This window comes from Acinonyx jubatus, chromosome B2, assembly GCF_027475565.1.
Source record: "Acinonyx jubatus isolate Ajub_Pintada_27869175 chromosome B2, VMU_Ajub_asm_v1.0, whole genome shotgun sequence".
Lineage (NCBI taxonomy): Eukaryota > Metazoa > Chordata > Mammalia > Carnivora > Felidae > Acinonyx > Acinonyx jubatus.
The window spans coordinates 54,731,757-54,751,773 of record NC_069385.1 but is presented as its reverse complement, the minus strand read 5'-3'; the positions used below and the strand labels follow the sequence as shown (position 1 = coordinate 54,751,773).

Here is a 20,017-nt window from a genome sequence, read left to right as displayed (position 1 = left end):
TACCCGGGAAGTTCATTCGAGACTCAGTGCTCAGCGTTTCTGTAGGGGTTGGTCATCCTGTCTGCCTAGCATATACCAACATTCCAGACTCCCAGAAGGAAAGCAGATATTCAAAATAAACCACATTACTGGCAAAAACAGTTTGGCTACAGTGAGCTGCACTTACCAGTTAGATAATGGTAGAGACACTCCTAAAATCCAAGTTCCCAGATTCTAGCCAAAGGCCAACTTTAAAAGCAGGCTTTTCTAAGGATAGCAATCTTTTTCTATATATTGAAAATATTCTTACTTTTTTTTTTTTTGAAGAATAGATTTTACTTTAACTTTTTTTAAAGTTTATTTATTTTGAGAGAGAGAGAGAGAGAGAGAAAAGGAGTAAATGCAGGCGAGCAGCAGAGAGAGAAGAAGAAAGAGAGAATCCCAAGCAGGCTCCATACTGTCAGTGCTGAGCCCAGTGTAGGGCTTGAACCCACGAACCATGAGATCATGACCTGATCCGAAATCAAGAGTCGGATGCTTAACTGACTGAGCCATCCAGGTGCCCCTAAAGATATACTAACTTTTTGATTAAAAAAAAAATCTCACTTCTAGGGTTTTTTGTTTTTTTTTTTTTTTTTTTAGCAAATAGTATAAAATAGAGCACTGTTATAAACACTAAGATGTTCATCATCACAATATTGTTTAAACTCATTAAAAAAAAAGGAAACAGGGTAAGTATCTAAAAATTGTGGAATGGTTCAGTAAATTATAGTAGTATGGAGAAATATTAAATAGTCATTAAAATTAAAATTTGAAGACTTTAAAAAAAATTTACTTTTAACGTTAATTTATTTTTGAGAGACAGAGAGAGACAGAGCATGAGTGGGGTAGGGGTAGAGAGAGAAGGAGACACAGAATCTGAAGCAGGTTCCAGGCTCTGAGATGATAGCACAGAGCCCGATGTGGGGCCCGAACCCACAAACGGTGAGATCATGACCTGAGCTAAAGTTGGACACTCAACCGGCTGAGCCACCCAGGTGCCCCTAACATTTGAAGACTTTTTTTTTTTTTAATTTTTTAAAATCTTTACTTATTTTTGAGAGAGTGAGAGAGAGAGACAGAGTGAGAGCAGGGGAGGAACAGAGAGACAGGGAGACACAATCTGAAGCAGGCTCCAGGCTCCGAGCTGTCAGCACAGAGCCCGGTGCGGGGCTCAAACCCACGAACCGTGAGATCGTGACCTGAGCCGAAGTCGGACACTCAACCGACTGAGCCACCCAAGCGCCCCATTTGAAGACTTTTAATAACAAATCCTAGGGAATCAATCGGAACAAAAAACGACATAGAATAATAACTATAAAATGGGAGAAATATAGAATGAAATCTAGAAGAAAATACATTAAGGTGTAATCATGATTCATTTCTGGGGATGGTTTATGTAAAATAATTTCTTTTTTCCTCTTGACCTTTTTCTGTGCTTTCAATTTTTATTACCAAATACGTAGTTACTTTTCTAATTAGAAACAAGTTATAAGATAATTATGCTATAAAGATTTTAGATATAAAGGTCTGGATTCAAAGCCAATTTTGCTAAAATGCAAAATATTTAGTGTGTACAGTGAGTAACATGAACACAATGTACAAGGCAGGACTTGGGAACTCTTAGAATGGTAAACAACAGCTGCATTTAAAATGCAATTTTGGGGGGGTGCCTGGGTGGCTCAGTTGGTTAAACATCTGAAACTTGATTTTGGCTCAGATCATGGTCTCATGGTTCGTGGGATAGAGCCCTGCTTCAGGCTCTGTGCTGACAGCACAGAGCCAGCTTGGGATTCTCTGTCTTCCCACCCCCCTACTGTGTGCTCCTCCCCCACCCCACTTGTGCTCTCTCTCAACATAAAGAAACAAACTTAAAAAAACATAAAATGCAATTTTTCTACTTCATATACTTTTTTTTTTCCAATTAGCTAACAACACCAAACCAGGTAGACAGAGAGGAAATGCTATAAACACTAAAGAAAGCACAATGGCTAATTTTTATTATAAGGAAAAAATGGTTCGTTCACTAACAAACACAAAAATAAAAATACTGTTTTTCAATGGCTAAATCAAAGGATGAATTTCCAAAATTACTTTGAATGTTTACATGATCACAATTTACATATGATCTGTCAAGTATTACTAACATTAAGTCACATAAATTTTCATAGTTTAAAGGAGGATTAGGTAATTACTCTACAAACTTCTTCTGGAGAAGGTGATTTTGGACATATTCAGTTGTAATTCTCCTCCATTTGCTTTTAGTGCATCTACGCTGGTCACATAGGCACTGCTCCACAGAAAGCTATTTTCGTACTACCCAGGTTCTCCATCATTGCATTAAGTAGCCATATAGAAAACAGACTGCATTGTATTCTCTTCTCCCTAGAGAGAATAAATGGTTTGCAGCTGATTTTAAATCACAAAGCAATTCTTTTGTGTACTGAATTGGCCCAAGGCTACGGAGGTTGTGCCACTCACTTCCCACATGACCTCCACTTGTGGCTGCTTCCCAATCGTGCCAGAACATGAAAACCTTGAAGGCACTCCATGTGGGGCAGTGCTCTCTCTGCCTCTGAAGGCATTCCTGGGCCAAGTTCGAAAACCCAAATTCTGAACTGCCATTGCAATGGCAAGCACACTTAGAGGAGGGGGGAGAAAGGCCAGGATTTTTCTGGTTAGGAAGGGAAATGTGGTTAACCTGAATTGGACCTGGGACACAAATGGAGGCATCCAGAAGCACTCCCACAGCTTCAGTCCAACTATGCATTTTCCTTCCGTTATAAAAACAAAACAAAAGAAAACAAAACCAACCAAAACAGCTCTTTAAATGGTTTGGCTATATTCAGAAATGTAATTGCTTAAAGAAGGTCGCTAGTGCTTTAAAGGGCTGTGTTTGGGGAGACGGTAGGGAAACAGGGCAGATGGACAAAGCATTGCTACAGATTCTCTGAAGTAAAACTAGCCAATGAAAGTCAGCAATTAGTGTCTGCTAATTGGCAGTGCACGTATGATCAACAGTCCTTCAAAGACTTTCGTTGCTTCCTCTTTTCTCTTTCCCAGGAAGAAACAGATTATGTGGGACTTGGAGTCAAAAAAACCCGGGTTCAGATCATGCCACTGTGAAACATACATCAACAAAGAGTTTCCAGAAAATAGGCTTTCCTGCCTTTTGTCATCCCTGAATCTCAGGCTTTTAATGTATAAAATGGGCATACCAACAAATGTCCCCCTTTTTATGGGTGACTGTAGAGAAAGAAAGTATAAGCAAACTGTAAAGGGCTATCTAACCATTTACTGTTGTCGTTGCTGTTAGGTCTGCCTGACATACAGAAAGTATTTAATAAATGTTCACAAAATTATTAACAAACTAGGCTAATTATAGTGGACAGTTAAGAGTGAATAAATCAAGAACCCTAAAAGCAACAATAAAACTTTCACTTAAAAATTAAGGTATTTAACTGTAAGATATTAATATCTTACATGGAACTACGGTGAACACATTGGAACTATCCCAGGGGAAAACGATGCCTCAACTGCCAGAAGAGGTCACTGTCATCACCATATATGGTGGGATCTCAGGTATGGCAGAGGGAGGCGAGCAAATTGGGTTTCATTGAGGTATAGAGGTAGAAAACGCACGGTTAAGAACCTGAGCTCTGGTGTTCAAATCTCAACTAGCAAGTTGTATGACTGTGGGCAAATTATTTAATCTTTTCTAAACCTCGGTTTTCCCATTATGTCAAATGGGGATAGCAGTAGTTTCTGCTAGCAGGCTTTCTGTGAAGATTAAATGAAGAAACATAGGTGAGTTACTTACCACAGTGTTACATGTTTAGCTACTATCATCTTCATTATCCTCTATATGAGGCAACTTATGAGTGGAACTAGACCAGGAATCTTCCATTCTACAATGTGCTATTAATCCTCAGCCATGATAGTGAAGTATGGTATATTTTTGAAAAATGCGGCAAAAGGGGTCCCACTGTGGTCGTATATCCTGCCAGGTCCCCACATACCACTAGGCAACTTAGGTGAAGTTAGATATGCCTCCAGGGAACTGTGGTTCCTTGAACCAAATGTTAGCAGACATCCAAGGTACAATCCTTCATATTTTACTAACTATTCTCTGAGTCATCCAGAGTCCCTGGGTTATACTTTTAAATTTCCTATGCAAGTTGCTCATGCCCTATGTTTCATTTTCCAGTAAAATCAGTCTTTTTTCAAATGGAAATGTCAAAAAGCCTAAAATGTGCATATGCGCATATTTTCTCTAATTTGCAGTGAGTGAAATCTTGCTAATACAGAAGCTAAAGAAGTTAGAATAATGAAACCCTAAGCTAGGAATCCCGTATAATAGCATATACCATGTTAAATGATGGCGGTGGTCAATGAGGCAACTGCTTCACATTCAATATCCTACTGAAATGAAATAACTGCATTTTAAAGAAATAAAACCTAACCCATAAGATGTCCTGTTAAATGAGTCAAAAAACCTTAATTCTAGATCTATATAATTAATCAGAATGATCCAACTGCACAACCATCCTACTTCTTATCAGAGAGAATTTAATAATGCAGTAAATTCTGGATCTTGGACATAAAAGACATTCTTTCCTCATGCCCTCAAAAGTCATCCTCTTCAGATCATGTCCACTCTTCTGCGACATGGAAGACCCCTTCCTCTGGGGAAAGGCTGCGCCCAGCCACCTCAGCACGAGCTTTTTCTCCAGTCTGCCTGCCCTGTGACAGTGCTACCTGCCAGCCAGTAGACAGAGCATCCTGGTTCTCCTGGGCTGCTGCAGACTGAACAGACTGTGAATCCAGCCAGAGGATAAGAGGTTGTTTTAATTGGCTAAATCTGCTATGTACTAAGCGTATGGCCATGGATTTGTAGCCAAAACACTAATCTAAAAAAAAATGTCGTGTACAATTTAAACACAAAACAAAAATGACATTTTCGCTCGTCAATTCTAGTTTTGCCACGAGGGTTTTTAACCTAACATTTTATAATGAGTACCCAATCCCTACCTTTGCTGAAGTAGAATTTTCATGGTATACTCCCTGCACCAAGTCCATAAGAGCACTTGCTAAAAGTTCCACAACCTAAAAAAACAAGAAAAAAAATTAAAAGAAACAATTAAACATTTTTATGCCCATTTTTACCTCAGAAAGCCTCAGAAGGCTTAGCAGCAAGGCAGTATTTGTGCTTATGGGGTTATATACAAAGATCCTGGCAAATGGCATTGCCCACCTGGATATTAGAGCTGTAATCCAATTTTTTTCAGGCATAATTCAAGCAAAAAAAAAAAAAAATCTTACAAGCACAGCATTGAACTAATATACATGAAAATCCAGTAATAGCCGTTTTGAACAGAAGCTTAAATTTCAGATACCTAATGAAATCTTAACTCAATTTATTTTCTGCATGTTTATTTCTGTCAGGTGGATACTTTTTCAATATCTCCATTCTGGGAGCCATTACAATGCTAATTTTCATACTTAATACAGAAAGAAAAGCAAAAGCAACAGAATGGTTAACCTTTCAAATGTGTTCATTCTGTTATACTTAAAATGCACCGTGGATATATTTGGTGGAGGGCCCCTGGGTCAAATGTACCATAAACACTGAAAATTTTTATAGAACTGCAATATCAAAATCATATTCATCAAACCTGTATTATTTTCAAGACTCAGGCTGTTAAAAAAAAAAAATCAAGCAAAATCAAAAGCTTTGAACTTGTTCCAGAATGTAAAACAAGCAGAAAACAGTCTCTTTGGAACTACTGTACAATTTAGACTTGTTTGCATAAACCATCTTAATTCAAGAGGATAAAATAGTGGTATTTCAATGCAGCCGTTCCAAACAAGAATTCCTCAAAGCAGCCCCAACCGCTTCTTGCGAAGTCTTGATATTGTGTATATTTAGCTTCCTATATCATGCAGTACTGTATCTGATTCCCACTCTTTGCTTCCTAAAATTTAGCTCAGTTCTGATTGAATTAAAGGATTTTGTTTCAGCTTTTATCATTCTTGTAATTGAAGACATTATTAAGCCAAAGGATACAGACCCAAACAACAAGATACTTTAATCTCAGGTACGTTAGATTTAATAAACATTTTCTTAGACACAAATTACATTAATTTGTGGAAAGACTTGCTTTAAAATTTTAACACATGAGCATTCATCTCCAAATTTATATTTACGTTCATCCTGTGTAACACAGACAAGGCTGTTGATATGGAAATTTTGCTGATTAAAGCCATTTTTTTTCTAGCTCTGCAGATGGGTTAATTTGTAAGACCTATACAAAGTCTTTTTTTTTTTTTTAATCACATTGCCCTTTAGGTAACCAAATACTTAAGAAATATTGTAGCAATATGAGCTGCAGAGGAACTGGAAGGACAATGATCCTACAGTGTTACCAGATGTGTTGAGTTATTTAAGTGGGGAAGAAAGAAAATGAATGGATTTTTTTCCCCTGAAGGTATCAGATAAGCTCTATTCCCAAATCCAGGAGGATAGAGTATCACCAATAGGTCTATGAAAGACTGTAACTAAATGCACAGCATCAGATTGGATTACAGTTTATACAAGCAACATCCCAAGATCCCCCTGATGGCCGGACACGTAATACAGATCAATCACTCACTAAGAAATGTTACGGTTTTGAAACAGTTTGAGCTTTGAGACCAGCACTGGTAAAGTGAAGAGGGATTTATAAAGAGAAAGTCCACAACACTAAATGTCAAAATGATGGCATGAACTTTTAACAATGGATCTGGCTCTGGATAACTAGACTGTGCCTTTACTTCCCTGAGATTTCAGACCAGGCAGAGGCAACAGACATTTTATTGTCTCTTTTTCTTTTTAATGTAATTAGCAAATATAGACAGACCTGTACTCATAAGTTCAAAATTTATAAAGGACCCATAGTTCCAAATAGCTATAGTTACTTGAGCAGAATACACCTCCATAGCCAATGATGATCATTGAGGAAAAAGCTTTGGACTTCCTTGGGTTAACAAATCAAGGAAGGTAAGAGATTATGAAAACCAGCAATAGCCTAGGGGAGCTGAAGTGTCCCAGGCAAGGGTGACTTACTCAATGCACACATAAATCTCTTTCTATTGCCTGAAATGTTTACTTAACCTTTATTTTTATTACGTTTTTTTTTTTTTTTTTTTTTTTGAGAGGGAGAGCACACACATGAGCATGTGTGTAAGCGGGGGAGGAGCAGAAGGAGATGGAGAGAGAGAATCTCAAGCAGGCTCCATGCCCAGCACTGAGTCTGATGTGGAGCTCAATCTCATGACCATGAGATCATGACCTGAGCCGAAATCAAGAGTTGGATGCTTAACCACTGAGCCACCCAGGAGCCCCTAACATTTTAAATTATACCAAAGAGAGATATGTTTAAGTATCATCCTCCCTTAAAATTGTAGTATTTCTAGGAAGACCACAGGACTACCAGCTACACATATTTAATGAGACCATTTATTGATCTGATCTTTTTTCAATACATGGCTTACTACATAGGCACCTGTTTAGACACCTTTTGTACTTCAATATAAGAAAGTACCTGCTTCACGATACTTTTCTCCCTCAGATTCTTGTGGAATGATTTGTTCCAGCAACCCACGATGGTAGCAAGGATAATGGCAGTCAGAGAATCCAGAAGCCTAAATGCCAGATCTCCTGAGACTAAGAACCCAAGCCCTCCACTTCTTGGCACTCTTAACAAGGGCACCATGAGAAAGATTAAGGACTTTCGTTCCTCAGGCCCAGGGGGGCAAGCAAACACTATCAACTACAAAAACATGACAGACTAAAAGAGCTTCAATGATAGCCACTCTTAGAAGCCCAACAATGAGAAGACCGTAATGAAATAGGGCAGAGCATTAGGAGCCAAAGGATCTAGACCCTACTTCAAGGTCTCCTAGTAATGTCATTGTGAGATCTGGGGTAGGACAATTAATTTTTCTTGACTATAAAATGAAGGAAGTTGCGAAACATAACTCTATAAGGTCCCTTCCAATTCTGATTCCGAGCTTCTAGAAATGCAAATCTTAATATTTATAGTTAGGCATGAAGATTTTAAAACTGCTTTTTTATAAAGCTTGGTAAGACACCTTTGCTCACCAAAGGTTTATTTATTTTTTAAAGGTTTTTTATTATTTTTTTTAATGTTTATGTATTTTTGAGAGAGAGACAGGGAGACACAGGATCCGAAGCAGGCTCCAGGCTCCGAGCTGTCAGCACAGAGCCCGATGCAGGGCTCGAACTCACAGACCGTGAGATCATGACCTGAGTTGAAGTCGGATGCTCAACTGACTGAGCCACCCAGGTGCCCTGCTCAGATATTATTTTTATCTATTCTCTTCACACAGACTTTTCCCTCTGTCTGAACTCTCCCGATTACTTTCTTCATGAAAGTTTTTGTATCCAAGCCCCTTGGTTTCAAGACCTAGAATCCTAATTAAGCAATTTTCATTTTCTAAACCATTCTAAACCATTTCCATGTCCTAAACCATTAAGACTGATAGCCCACCCCACCTACTGACAGAAACATCCTAGTTGGGTCAATTAAGGTCAACACTGCTGAGTTCTGGGTCTTGAATGGCTCTAATGCTTGGGAATAATTCATACGATCAGATTCAGAATGATATCAGGTTTAAGTGAAAAGTTGTGTCAAACAAATAATGGCTCTAGTTGGCCACATCACTTCCTCTCTAATGAGTAAATATGTAGAACACTTAGAAGAGAATCTGTCACCATTAATGTTATAAAGTTTACTTTGGCTGTCTAGACAGTAATCAAGCAGGAGATAAGCTAATTTCTGCATTTCTGGAGGTTGCAAGAATGGCAGAATTGCTTACCTGCACATGCAATACAAAAATGCTTTTCTTTCTGATTTGTCATGTTGAAATCTGACTGCCTGGCAATGCCATATACTATTCCCACGTCTTCTGAGTAACACCCTAAATTTCAGTGAGCCAGAAGTGGTAACTGTTCAGACTGTCAGTGTCATGAGCTAGCTTCTTGGGGGCACCTTGTTTGGAATAAATTTCTTTTATTATTACTATTTTTTTAATTGACGTATAACTGATGGAATGAATTTCTTAAATGGTTAATTTACAGGACAAATTTCGTCAGTCTCAGGGAAAATGTAATTGCCTCATTCTTTATCTTCTGGCAAGAGTAACTACAATTCGATGATTTTTCTTAACTGAAAAGCAAAAGTGATGCATATGCACTCGCAAAAGGTGTTGTGGTGATTACACCCTGAGCTATAATAAAATTCCTATCATAAAAAATAGAAATTAAGAGAAGTAGGGGTTGGTAAGAGAACAATAATGACCAAATAACGTCTTCACACTGCTATCCGAGGACGTCTGTAATATGTTCTTAAAAGAAAAAAGCTGGTTACAAAACAGAATAGCATGACAGATATTTTTAAAACAAAGTGAGGTCAATCTCTGTGTTTATATACGCTGAGAGAAAAGTCGGAAAAGACAACAAAATATTAAAGGCGCCTGGGTGGTTCAGTCAGTTAAGCATCTGACTTTGGCTCAGGTCATGATCCCGTGGTTCATGGGTTCAAGCCCTGTGTCTGGCTCTGTGCTGACAGCTCAGAGATTGGAACCTGCTTCGGATTCCGTGTCTCTCTCTGCGTGCTCCTCCCCGGCTTGTGCACGTGCTCTCTCTCAAAAATAAATAAATCAATGAAAAAAAATTTTTTAAATGAAAGGACAACAAAGTAGTAATAATGATAATGTGTAAATGGTAAGTAAGCATCTGGATGATTTTTAATGAAAAAATTTTCTTTTTCAACTTTTATAAATTGCTTAAATTTGTAATCAATAAATTTATAACTGCTTAAATTTACAATGTATTACATTTTTCTCCCCTCTTTTATTGTACTGCTTTTATAATCAGGTTAAAACAATAAACCTATCTCCACGGAGTGAGGCGGGGAGCTGGGGAGCACACACTCTCCTTTTAGCCTCAGAGAGGCTTCTGAAGCTGTGTCCACAAATTGATTTCTGGAATATATCAATCAAACAATAGTCCTCGGAGTAGCAAAAATAAGATCAGTAAGTGGTGGTAAGCATTCTGTGGAGACGAGCTGTGCCTGTCTCAACAGGCGTGATCCAGGAGTACTGTCAGTATTTGACAGATGGAATAGTTTCAGCTGAGTTGTAGATAGTTAACCAGGAAACCAGACCACTTAATATGGGCAAAGGAGCACCCATCTCAAATAAAAAGTAAAATACAACTAAATCTTTAGAAAAATATTAACTATTAACTAATGTGGCTCAATAAAAGCTCGAGCCAGCAAAACCTATCTGAGTTGGTGTAGTATGGTTGTGTTTTAACTCACTTAAAAAAGGTTGCTACAGAGGTGCCTGGGTGGCTCAGCTGGTTAAGCATCTGGCTCTTGATTTCAGCTCAGGTCATGATCTACAGATCGTGAGGTTGAGTCCCATGTCTGGCTCTGTGCCTACAGTGCAGAGCCTGCTTGAGATTTTTTCTCTCTCTCCCTCTCTCTCAAAATAAATAAACTTGAAGGAAAAAAAAAAAGGGTTGCCCCGCACTTAACTCATTGGTATATAGAAACTGTGGAGGCTATTACAGATTTATAATCGTCTTTCAAAAACTTGCGCTGGAAAGGTAATTTTAATGAGTTTTTACTACAGTGTAGAATGACAACGTGTGATCCATCACTCTATTTGGGAGGCAAACGAACACACAGCCCCTCAGTCTTTACTACTCTTAACAGCTGCTAGCGAAGGAAATAGTCATGTGTGTGCACGCATCTGCAGTGCTGATGGCATTAATTACACACAAATTTATTGCACTCCTTCCCCCACCTCTAGGAAGAAATAGCAACGCATGAAGCAGTTGCAAAGGTAAAACGCCCTTGGGGAAGAATTAATTCTCATATACATCTTGGGAGGAACAAAAGACAGATTTAGCATAAATATGTCCTTTCCAAAAAGCTTTGATATTTGAAGGGATAGTGTCAAGATTTTTTTTTAAGCCACACAACCAATATTGTCAGTAAAAATGTCTTACAGAAAAATACTTTTAAAGATAAAGGATGCCGAACAGTCTGCTAATAGTAACCAGGGCAGTTAGCTTCACTCTTCAGTTCCTCTTCACAAAAAACAAAGCACGGAGTGTTTGAGAGATGCATTTAATGATGGAAAGATTTACTTACATTACACCAAGGTGAGGTAGAGGAACTGGCTAAGAAGTAGTGCTCTCCCACAGAGACCAATAATAACATCTAACATTTGTAAAGCACTTTATCATTTACAGACTGGGTTTAAGCAAACTATTCTGTTCCAGGTGGATTCAGTCCCCCAGTGCTCAGCCAGAGCTTTCAGGCTGGCAGCCTCAATGGAGAAGCGACCTCTGAAGAACACAGGGAGCAGCGGCAGTGGCCAAATAAGGGGTGAATCTACTCACCCACCACCTGGGCACAAACAACCCAGATGAGCCCTAATCTGCATGCTGATTAATATAAATGAGTTGCTTTAATAAAGCCATTGATGAAGTCTATGAAAGAATCGTTCTCCCCACTCCTTCCTATCAGACAAGGACCAGGTTTAATGACGACAATGATGAAAGGTCTGTTGCAATAAACACACCACTAACTCACAGGAGTTCTGGAGGAAGCTTCTAACTAGGCTTTTTGAAGGGAGCCTTTTCAATGCTGCCAAATGTGTAAGACCATGCTTATTTGTGGGAGGGATAGCAATCTGTTCTAGTGAGCTGGAAGTTCTTTCTGGCTAAGGGGGAAGAGCGGAGAGAGAAATGGCACAACTAGTAGGACAGGTGCAGCAAAAACTAAGCAAATTGATAATCTTAATTTTTAATTTAGAACAGCTGATACATTGGTTTATGGCCTCTAACTACTGGTAACATTTGTCAGAAAGGGCTCAGGAAAATTCAGCGAACTAAAGAAAAGTCTAAAAGAAAATCACAACTGATAAAACTTAAAAGAAATGGGCCACAAGTTCAGGAAAATGGCTTGAATATGAAGTGCTGAAATTTAATATTATATTGGCTAATGCACTCATTCCATAAACATTTGCTGACAGCCTACTATGTTCCTGGCACTGTACTAATGAAACTAGTTATGACCTTATAAAGATAAAGGACATTACTTTGTTATTGACCACTTAGAAGGCTGCATGACTTTGGGCCATCCATATCACTTTCTGTTTTAAGTGTATTTATTTATTTGGGGGGGGGGGCGGTGCAGAGAGGAAGGGAGAGAGAGAATCCCAAGCAGTCTCCATGCTGCCAGCGCCCTGTGAGATCATGATCTGAGTCAAAACCAAGAGTTGGATGCTTAACCGACTGAGCCATCCAGGCACTCCCTCTGCCCCCCTCTCCCATAGCACTCCTTTGGGCCTCAGTTAGCTTATCTAAGTAAGAGGTATCTGCATTTTATCAACAGTTAGCCCCATGACCAGAAATACCTAAATGTGTAGCTGTATATGCTTTTTATTCATAACAATTGTAAGGATGATGCCAAAATATGGATTTCTTTCAGTAACAATAAAAAAGTAATCCAAAAATAAGGAGTTCTTTTTTTTTTTTTTTAAGATTTTATTTTTAAGTAATCTCTACACCCAATGTGGGTCTCAAACTCACAACCCTGAGATCAAGAGTTGCATGCTCCACCGACCAAGCCAGCCAGGTGCCCCTTGAATTCACTTTTTGAATGACGGTGCATGGTTCTTGGTCTACTGTTCACCACTGAGTAATGATAATCATTTATTGATTTAAACAATGCTTAGATTCCTGAAAAAGTGGCTGATAATTTTTTTTACAATTTAAAATGCTTACACCAAAATAAAACTTTTTGTAAGAAAAGGAGAAAAAGAGATGCTTTCCAGTAGGCTAAAAAAAAAAGTTGGTTAAGTATCTTACATTACTACAAAAACTAAATAGTTGTTGGGAATTAAATGCTTAGTCGTGAAACAAAGTAATTCTGACATTATCGGACAGCAGTTAGTTGTTTTAGTTTTCACTTTCTCCAACATAAGAATTCCTTATGTGTGTTGTCAAGTTTGTTGTACCCAGGATATTCCCCATTAGGATGCCCCACACTTAGTAGCTCTGTTACATCTTGCTCTGACAACTTCTCAGAGAGAATTATATCTGCCATCTCAGTGACGTGCCCACTTTTCCCCATGTGGCTGATAACCTCCATTCTGCTTTCACTGCTTCTTCCTTTGATGGCACTCTCAGTGATGTTAAGTGATAGTTTCCAAGTGTGATTTTGCTTAAAGGTTAATCCCACCTTTGCAAAACACAAGTTCACAATGTGAAACTTCAGAACACCAGAATCAAGGTACCTTATTTCATTCAACGGAAGGATGCTGCTGGCTAGAACACTGCCTAATAGTATCAACTTTCAAAATTTTTAAATTGCAACCCACGATAAGAATTGTATTCTACATCATGACACACACAGTACATGCATACATGTGTATGTACAAAAATGAGTGAAATTTTTCATAAAACAAAAGTTTCATTATCCCTCTATTTTCTATTGTGATCCATTAAAGAAAAAGTGTTGACAGTCACTTACTAAAGGGATTTCACTATCCACCATAAACAGCATGTGATCTATAATCTGAAATACTACCTTATACTGATATACGTCATGTATAACTCATACCTTGGTTAGCCATTTTAACTGCACACAGAGTCCCCAGATTTTTGACACACAGTTTACAGATTGTTATTCTGAAATATATTTATAAAGGTGTTAATTTCTTTATCACTTTATTCCAAAAACATGTAAATTAACGGAATAGAAACAGAGGCAGAAGGCAGGTTAAAACATAATCATTCTCGGGTACTATGGGGTATAATATTAGGGTGCATTTCCACCTTGGTTTATATACATCACTGATACTGACTCTCAGCTTTGATCTTACTAGATTCATAAAAAAAAAAAAAAATAAGTTTAGAACACATTTGGCCAAAGAGTTAAAAATTTCAGGATTTCTCTGAGATTCACACATACTCTTGCAAATTCCAGGAATCCCTTGTCTTTTGGATAACATGGTTCAATTTTTAGTTCAATTAGTTCCTCTTCTAATTGGGCTACACTAAAAGGCAGATGTTTGTAATTCAGAGACGTCCCGAGGTTTGCACTTCAAAGGCAACCACAGAAATAAAAGCATGACTCATATGCATTAAAATCCATGCATCTCGTCTAAAACTGTAATTGTATTTCTTCCAAATACCATTGCAGCTCTTCAAAATCTGTGAATCAATGGAATGCTAAAAATAACTGGCTCTATTGGTACTGCATTCTAGCAAATTAGGTAATCCTTTTTTCCCCTCCTTAAAAAAAAAAAAAAAGTAGTAGACACTCGAGATTGGCTGTATCGTACCCTTGAATCAAACAATGGATATACTTGGGTTAGAAATTCTCTAATCTGTAGAGATAGAATTGGGTTGTTTTGTTTTTGTTTTTTGTTTGGTTGATATAATTTACATGAAGACTGAAAACAGGTGATACAATTGTCTTTTAAACTGGCATTTCTAATGCTTAACACAATGCACGCAAAAATTTTATTGCACCACCAATACTTTTTCCAATATGTGAATTGTATAAATCATAACTTTCAAAATAAATTTGCAGTTATAATTGTTTAATCATTATTTTCAGAATTTTATATCTGCATATCATCTTATGGCTTTTAAAGTACTTGAACAAATTAAGCCGTATCATTTGCTCATCACAAACTGGCCATATAGGTGAGTTCATTAATTTAGAGTATTGTTTTAGATTGCTGAAATATGCATGTAAATCTCTAGATCTTAGACATTTATAAAAGATGGCCATTTCTCTATTACATCTCTGAGTTTATAAACAATTTTTTCTTGATTCCTTTGTTTTTCTTCCTATATTGTAACATCTTCAGGATCTGGATATATACATTTTAAGTTCAGACTCTCCCCTACAACACTCAGAATTGTAGAATTTTGCAACTGGTAAGGATAGAGGAGATGGAAATAATGCTGTCTTTATTTTACAGATGAGGAAACTAAGAAAACAAGTTGCCTCTGCTTACTGGTTATTTCTCCAAAATGTTTCATAAAGCTCCTAATGATGTTTGTATTGAGATACTTATTCCAATATTTTAAAACTACTAGTCGCTTAAGGTATTATAAATCCCAATACCGGTAACTGCAAAATTGCTGGCAAAAAAGGTATCATGGTTCTTGGTTTGTTAGTTTTCTACCTTAGCTAAGCTAGAGGATTCTGGAGCCAGATTGCCTATATTTAGATTTAGACAGCAGCTCTACCATTTCCTCAAGGAAATTACTTAACCCTTTCCTATGTCTCAGGAGAGATTAAATAAGTTAATACACATAAAGCACTTGCAATAGTGTCTAGCACAGGGCAAGCACTCAAAAATATAAGTTGTTAATATTATTAAGTGCTTTGTACTAATTTTAAGAAGTATTAAATATTCTACATCATGAAGTTTCTAAGCTGACTTGAAAAATGGAGTATTAAGACATTAGAGGGATGCGCCTGGCTGGCTCAGTCCATAGAGTATGCGACTCTTGATCTCAGGGTCATGAATTTAAGCCCCACATTGGGCATAGAGCTTAAAGGAAAAAAAAAAAAAGACAATAGATAAACAGTCTGGAGAAAAAGATAAATGATCTAAACTAGAATTCTGAGGGAGAAAATGAACTGTCCAATGTTAAATGGCTAATTAAAAAAAAAAGTCAGAGATAGAGAATAGGTCCACAGACTTCTACTTGAGGTCTTTCCACTTCTCTTATGTGGCTTTATAGGTCATCTCTGAGAAGTATAAAATAGGTAAGTGCTATATAACCCAACATATTATGAAAACACAAGTTATCCACAAAAGTGAATGCTGAAGTTGCTTTGGAATGAAATAGTTAATGTGATATTCTAAACAGGGAAACTGTCATTTAAAAATCAAAGACTGGCCATACACTACAGTTTTGGTGTTTACTGATATCTGACTGACTTGCTGGGCACAGTGAAAATGGCCCCAGAACAAAGACAATTAAGCCATGTGAATAACAACAAACAATGCATTTTCCAAAATGCTTAAAAAGAAACTTCCTTGGCACAGCTGTACTTTCCAACAAGCCCACTTTAATGTTTTCACGGTTTCCAATATCAGAAATGACCTCAGGGTCAGGCATTTGTCAGTTAATGACCTGTTGGGCTAATGGCCTTCAGCTTTGCCTTGGGCACACAAGTCCTCCAGCAGGTCATTAGCTGCCAGAAAAGGGCTCTTCCCCAATCACTATTGCTAAATAAATAACATTTGCTCCTGGGTTAAGGCCCCATCAACCAACTTGGGCTTAGAGTGAATTTTTTCCATGAGTATTTACAACTCTGAGGAATCAGGAAAATGATGGAAATGCTAAAACCAAATTAAATCAACACAAATGAACTATCTGTAGCTACTAATGAAAAGCAGTCACATGGATCCTTTTGAATGCTCTTAACTGTTCTTTTGCTTATGGAGTTCAAATTTGGTATTAATCTAACACAACAGGCACGAAATTACAAATGCACTGCATTTTGGAATTTTATCTATAAGTCAGTTGTTTGGAGTTCATACCTCAATGTCCCAATATTTGAGGTTATAAATGGTGGCTAGGTTCCCAGGGCAGCCGACTAAAGCTTGATTAGCCCATAACATTAGAAATACCATATGCTTATAATTAAAAATAAAATAGAAAACCACAATCTTACAATACCTTCAATTAAATAAAGTAGGAAAACAAAACTAAATAGAAAGACATTTTAAAAATGTCTTTAAACATTGACAGTTATAGGGAAACCTGGTTAAAGGAAAAAATGAGGGTAGAGACCCTGGTTCTTTCTTACGCCTGTTTCATTTGTAATTATATAATTTTCCTTATTCTTTTGTAACTTTTTTTAATGTTTATTTCTGAGAGACAGAGAAACAGAGCACGAAGGGGGGGGGGGGGGGAGTGGTAGAGAGAAAGGGAAACACAGAATCCAAAGCAGGTTCCAGGCTCTGAGCTGTCAGCACAGAGCCCGACATGGAATTCGAACCCATAAACCGTGAGATCGTGACCTGAGCCGAAGTCGGACGCTTAACCGACTGAGCCACCCAGGTGCCCCAATTTTCCTTATTAACACAAGAGCATGCCAAGCCTTACTCTGATGTTTTTCAACTCCTAAGTAAAGTTTCTTGGCTTATTTTTTCTTGAAAGGAGCAAGAAGAAGGCAAAAAGATGGATAACAATTTTTCTGAACTAACAAGGAAGAAGATAAAGAATGAAAGATGGGAAGAAAGGGGTTGGTGATAGCCTGAGATGGAATTAATTGATTTGTGAACAATAAAAGACAAAGAAAGAGGTACTGAGGATGTATCTATGGGATAAAGAAAGGATGAGTGAGGAGATGTGGGGTCAGCTAGCTGAGGATGCAGAGGAAGGAATCAGCTATTCATCTACCCAGTACTTTTGTTAACTCCTAACTCAGGAAGTTCCTTGAGTAAAATCATTAGAAAGGCAAAAAGAAATAATTAGCTCAAGCTCAGAAGTGGATTTTTTTCCTCCCTCTGGCTTTGGAGAAATGGCAGTTTATATCCGTGAAAATGAAGAGGAAAAAAAGCTGGCTTGATTAATTTTATTTCTGGAAAGTAGAAAAAGGGATTTACAAAATTGAGGTGGCTAAGTATACTATAAAATTACCCCAGGGATGCCTGGGTGGCTCAGTCGGTTGAGTGTCCAACTTTGGCTCAGGTCATGATCCTGCAGTCCATGAGTTGGAGCCCTGCATCCGGCTCTGTGCTGACAGCTCAGAGCCTGGACCCGGCTTCGGATTCTGTGTCTCCCTCTCTCTACCCCTTCCCCGCTCATGCTCTGTTTGTCTCTCTCTCAAAAATAAATAAACATTTTAAAAAATCTGCCCTAGTCAACATATTTCTACCTCTCATGGCCAACCATGGTATGGGGTTCAACTCTACCCATTTTAGAGAATATATTTTTGTAGAACACAGACTTTTAAAAATGGGCTTATTTGAAAGCTTAGGCATATGGAAGAAATTCCCTTCTTGGTTGTCAGCTTTCTGCTTGACAGACACTCAGAGTTTTGTCCATTTTTTGTATGATGGCATTTGATCTTTTTATGGCAAAAAGACACTTCATTCCATTGTTTTATGGCACCAAAAGGACAAAGTTTAAGGTTTTAATGAGAGAATAAAATTTAAAAGAACATAATATTTGGCTTCTCGTTTCTAAGTACACTTCTCAAATACTAATCATTTATCACTTTTGCTTTAAAGATCAAGGAAGTGGCTCAGAAAATGGATATAGTGTCTGTTTAATGGGTAGCTTTGTTAGCACATGATTAAAAAAAAAACTGCAAAAATTTGGGGACTTTGAAATTATAATTTTATGATAACATTTTGGCTTCTTTATTCAATTGATAGGGAGATAACTGTCTTTATTGTTACAATATATGACACCCTACTTACCTTCTGCACACATTTAAGCTAGTCATGAAAATCTATACTTGAGAAGGGTTATATGTAGAAAAGAACATTAATCTTGGGTGTCAGACTAAAGAGGCTAAAACATAATAATTTCCACAAGTAAAATAGTGCTGACAAGACTATAAACACACAAGGTCACAATGTCTATTTTAAATGAATATGATAAAGAAAATCTCAAATTTCATGTGATATAGCATGTTTCTAGGTTTCATTTTTTTTTTTAAGGTAGGCTCTACACCCAACATGGTGCTTGAACTTGTGACCACAAGAACAAGAGTTACATGCTCTACTTAACTGAGCCAGCCAAGTGAGCCTAGGTTTCACTTTTTAACATGAATTTGAAAGTAGAATTAATGTAACCAATAATACAAACATGGAATAACCAATAGCCCTCTTTTTATTAAAATATATAGATGGTATAAAAGGAGGAGATTTATATGCATAAATTGAGCATATTTATACAAACAAAATTCTTCCTTGTAAACAACATATTTATGCCTTTAGGAAAACAAAGTTAACATAAGGAAATACATCAGCTATGTAAAGAGTACATCTGTGCCCCTAATTATTTAGAAACATAAATCACTAATGCTTAATAGAACAGTGCCCAGGAATGACATCATGACAATGTTCTTGGGTGCTCAGACAAGACCCAAGGTAAGGCACAGTTTCCCACCTGATGTATAGTGATAGGTCCATTAAATGAAAACAACTATAATGAGAAAAAAATAGCATGGTCAATTCATTTTTTTATTATTTTTTTAAAGTTTATTTATTTTGAGAGAGAGTGCACGTGAACATGATCCCGGGAAGGACACAGTAGGGGAGAGAGAATCCCAAGCAGGCTCTGCACTGTCAGCACAGAGCCCAACACAGGGCTCAAACTCATGTACTCTAAGATTACGACCTGAGCCGAAACCACAACTGAGCCATCCAGGTGCCCCTGAATTCAATTGTTCAAATACTAGGGTTATCACTATACATGTAAAATAAAAGACTTAGAGAAAAAAGATGACAAGCAGTAATCCAAACAGCCGTATTTGTACTGTGGCTTAATCCTAAAATAAAGATCTACTCTACAAAATAAACAGGAACCAGAAAAAGCCTCTAATAGTCAGCCAGATTTCTAAATTATAGTGCTTCTCCACTTCATGTTTTTCCCCCAATTATTCAGCATGTCTCATTGACAGTTTGATGCTCAGATACTAAAATTTTAGATTCTGGTATGACCCCATCATTTCAGGATCCAGTGATGTTCTACATGAACACAATATAAAGCAATTTATTTCAATGGAGTCAGGGAATTTATGGCTTAAAAAGAGGCATTCTAAGTCTAGGGTCTGTGTACAATGAAGTACCAAAACAAAAAGCTGACCTTAGGTTCCATAACTGAAGATGAATGAAAACTCAAACACTACTCTTGAATACAAAACTCACT

General features: G+C 37.5%; 1 protein-coding gene across 7 annotated transcripts in view; it reads right to left on the bottom strand.

Annotated features, from left to right (window-relative positions):
- PDSS2 (decaprenyl diphosphate synthase subunit 2) overlaps positions 1 to 20,017 on the bottom strand; it is a 281,533-nt gene that overhangs the window by 96,381 nt on the left and 165,135 nt on the right. For all 7 annotated transcript variants that reach the window (XR_003419445.2, XM_053222409.1, XM_053222410.1 and 4 more), the window contains one exon: positions 5,050 to 5,124. Coding sequence is in view for 6 of the 7 variants with exons in the window: in XM_053222409.1 (XP_053078384.1) it covers positions 5,050 to 5,124 (75 nt within the window). In the remaining variant the exon portion in view is untranslated. The remainder of the gene's footprint in view (positions 1 to 5,049; positions 5,125 to 20,017) is intronic.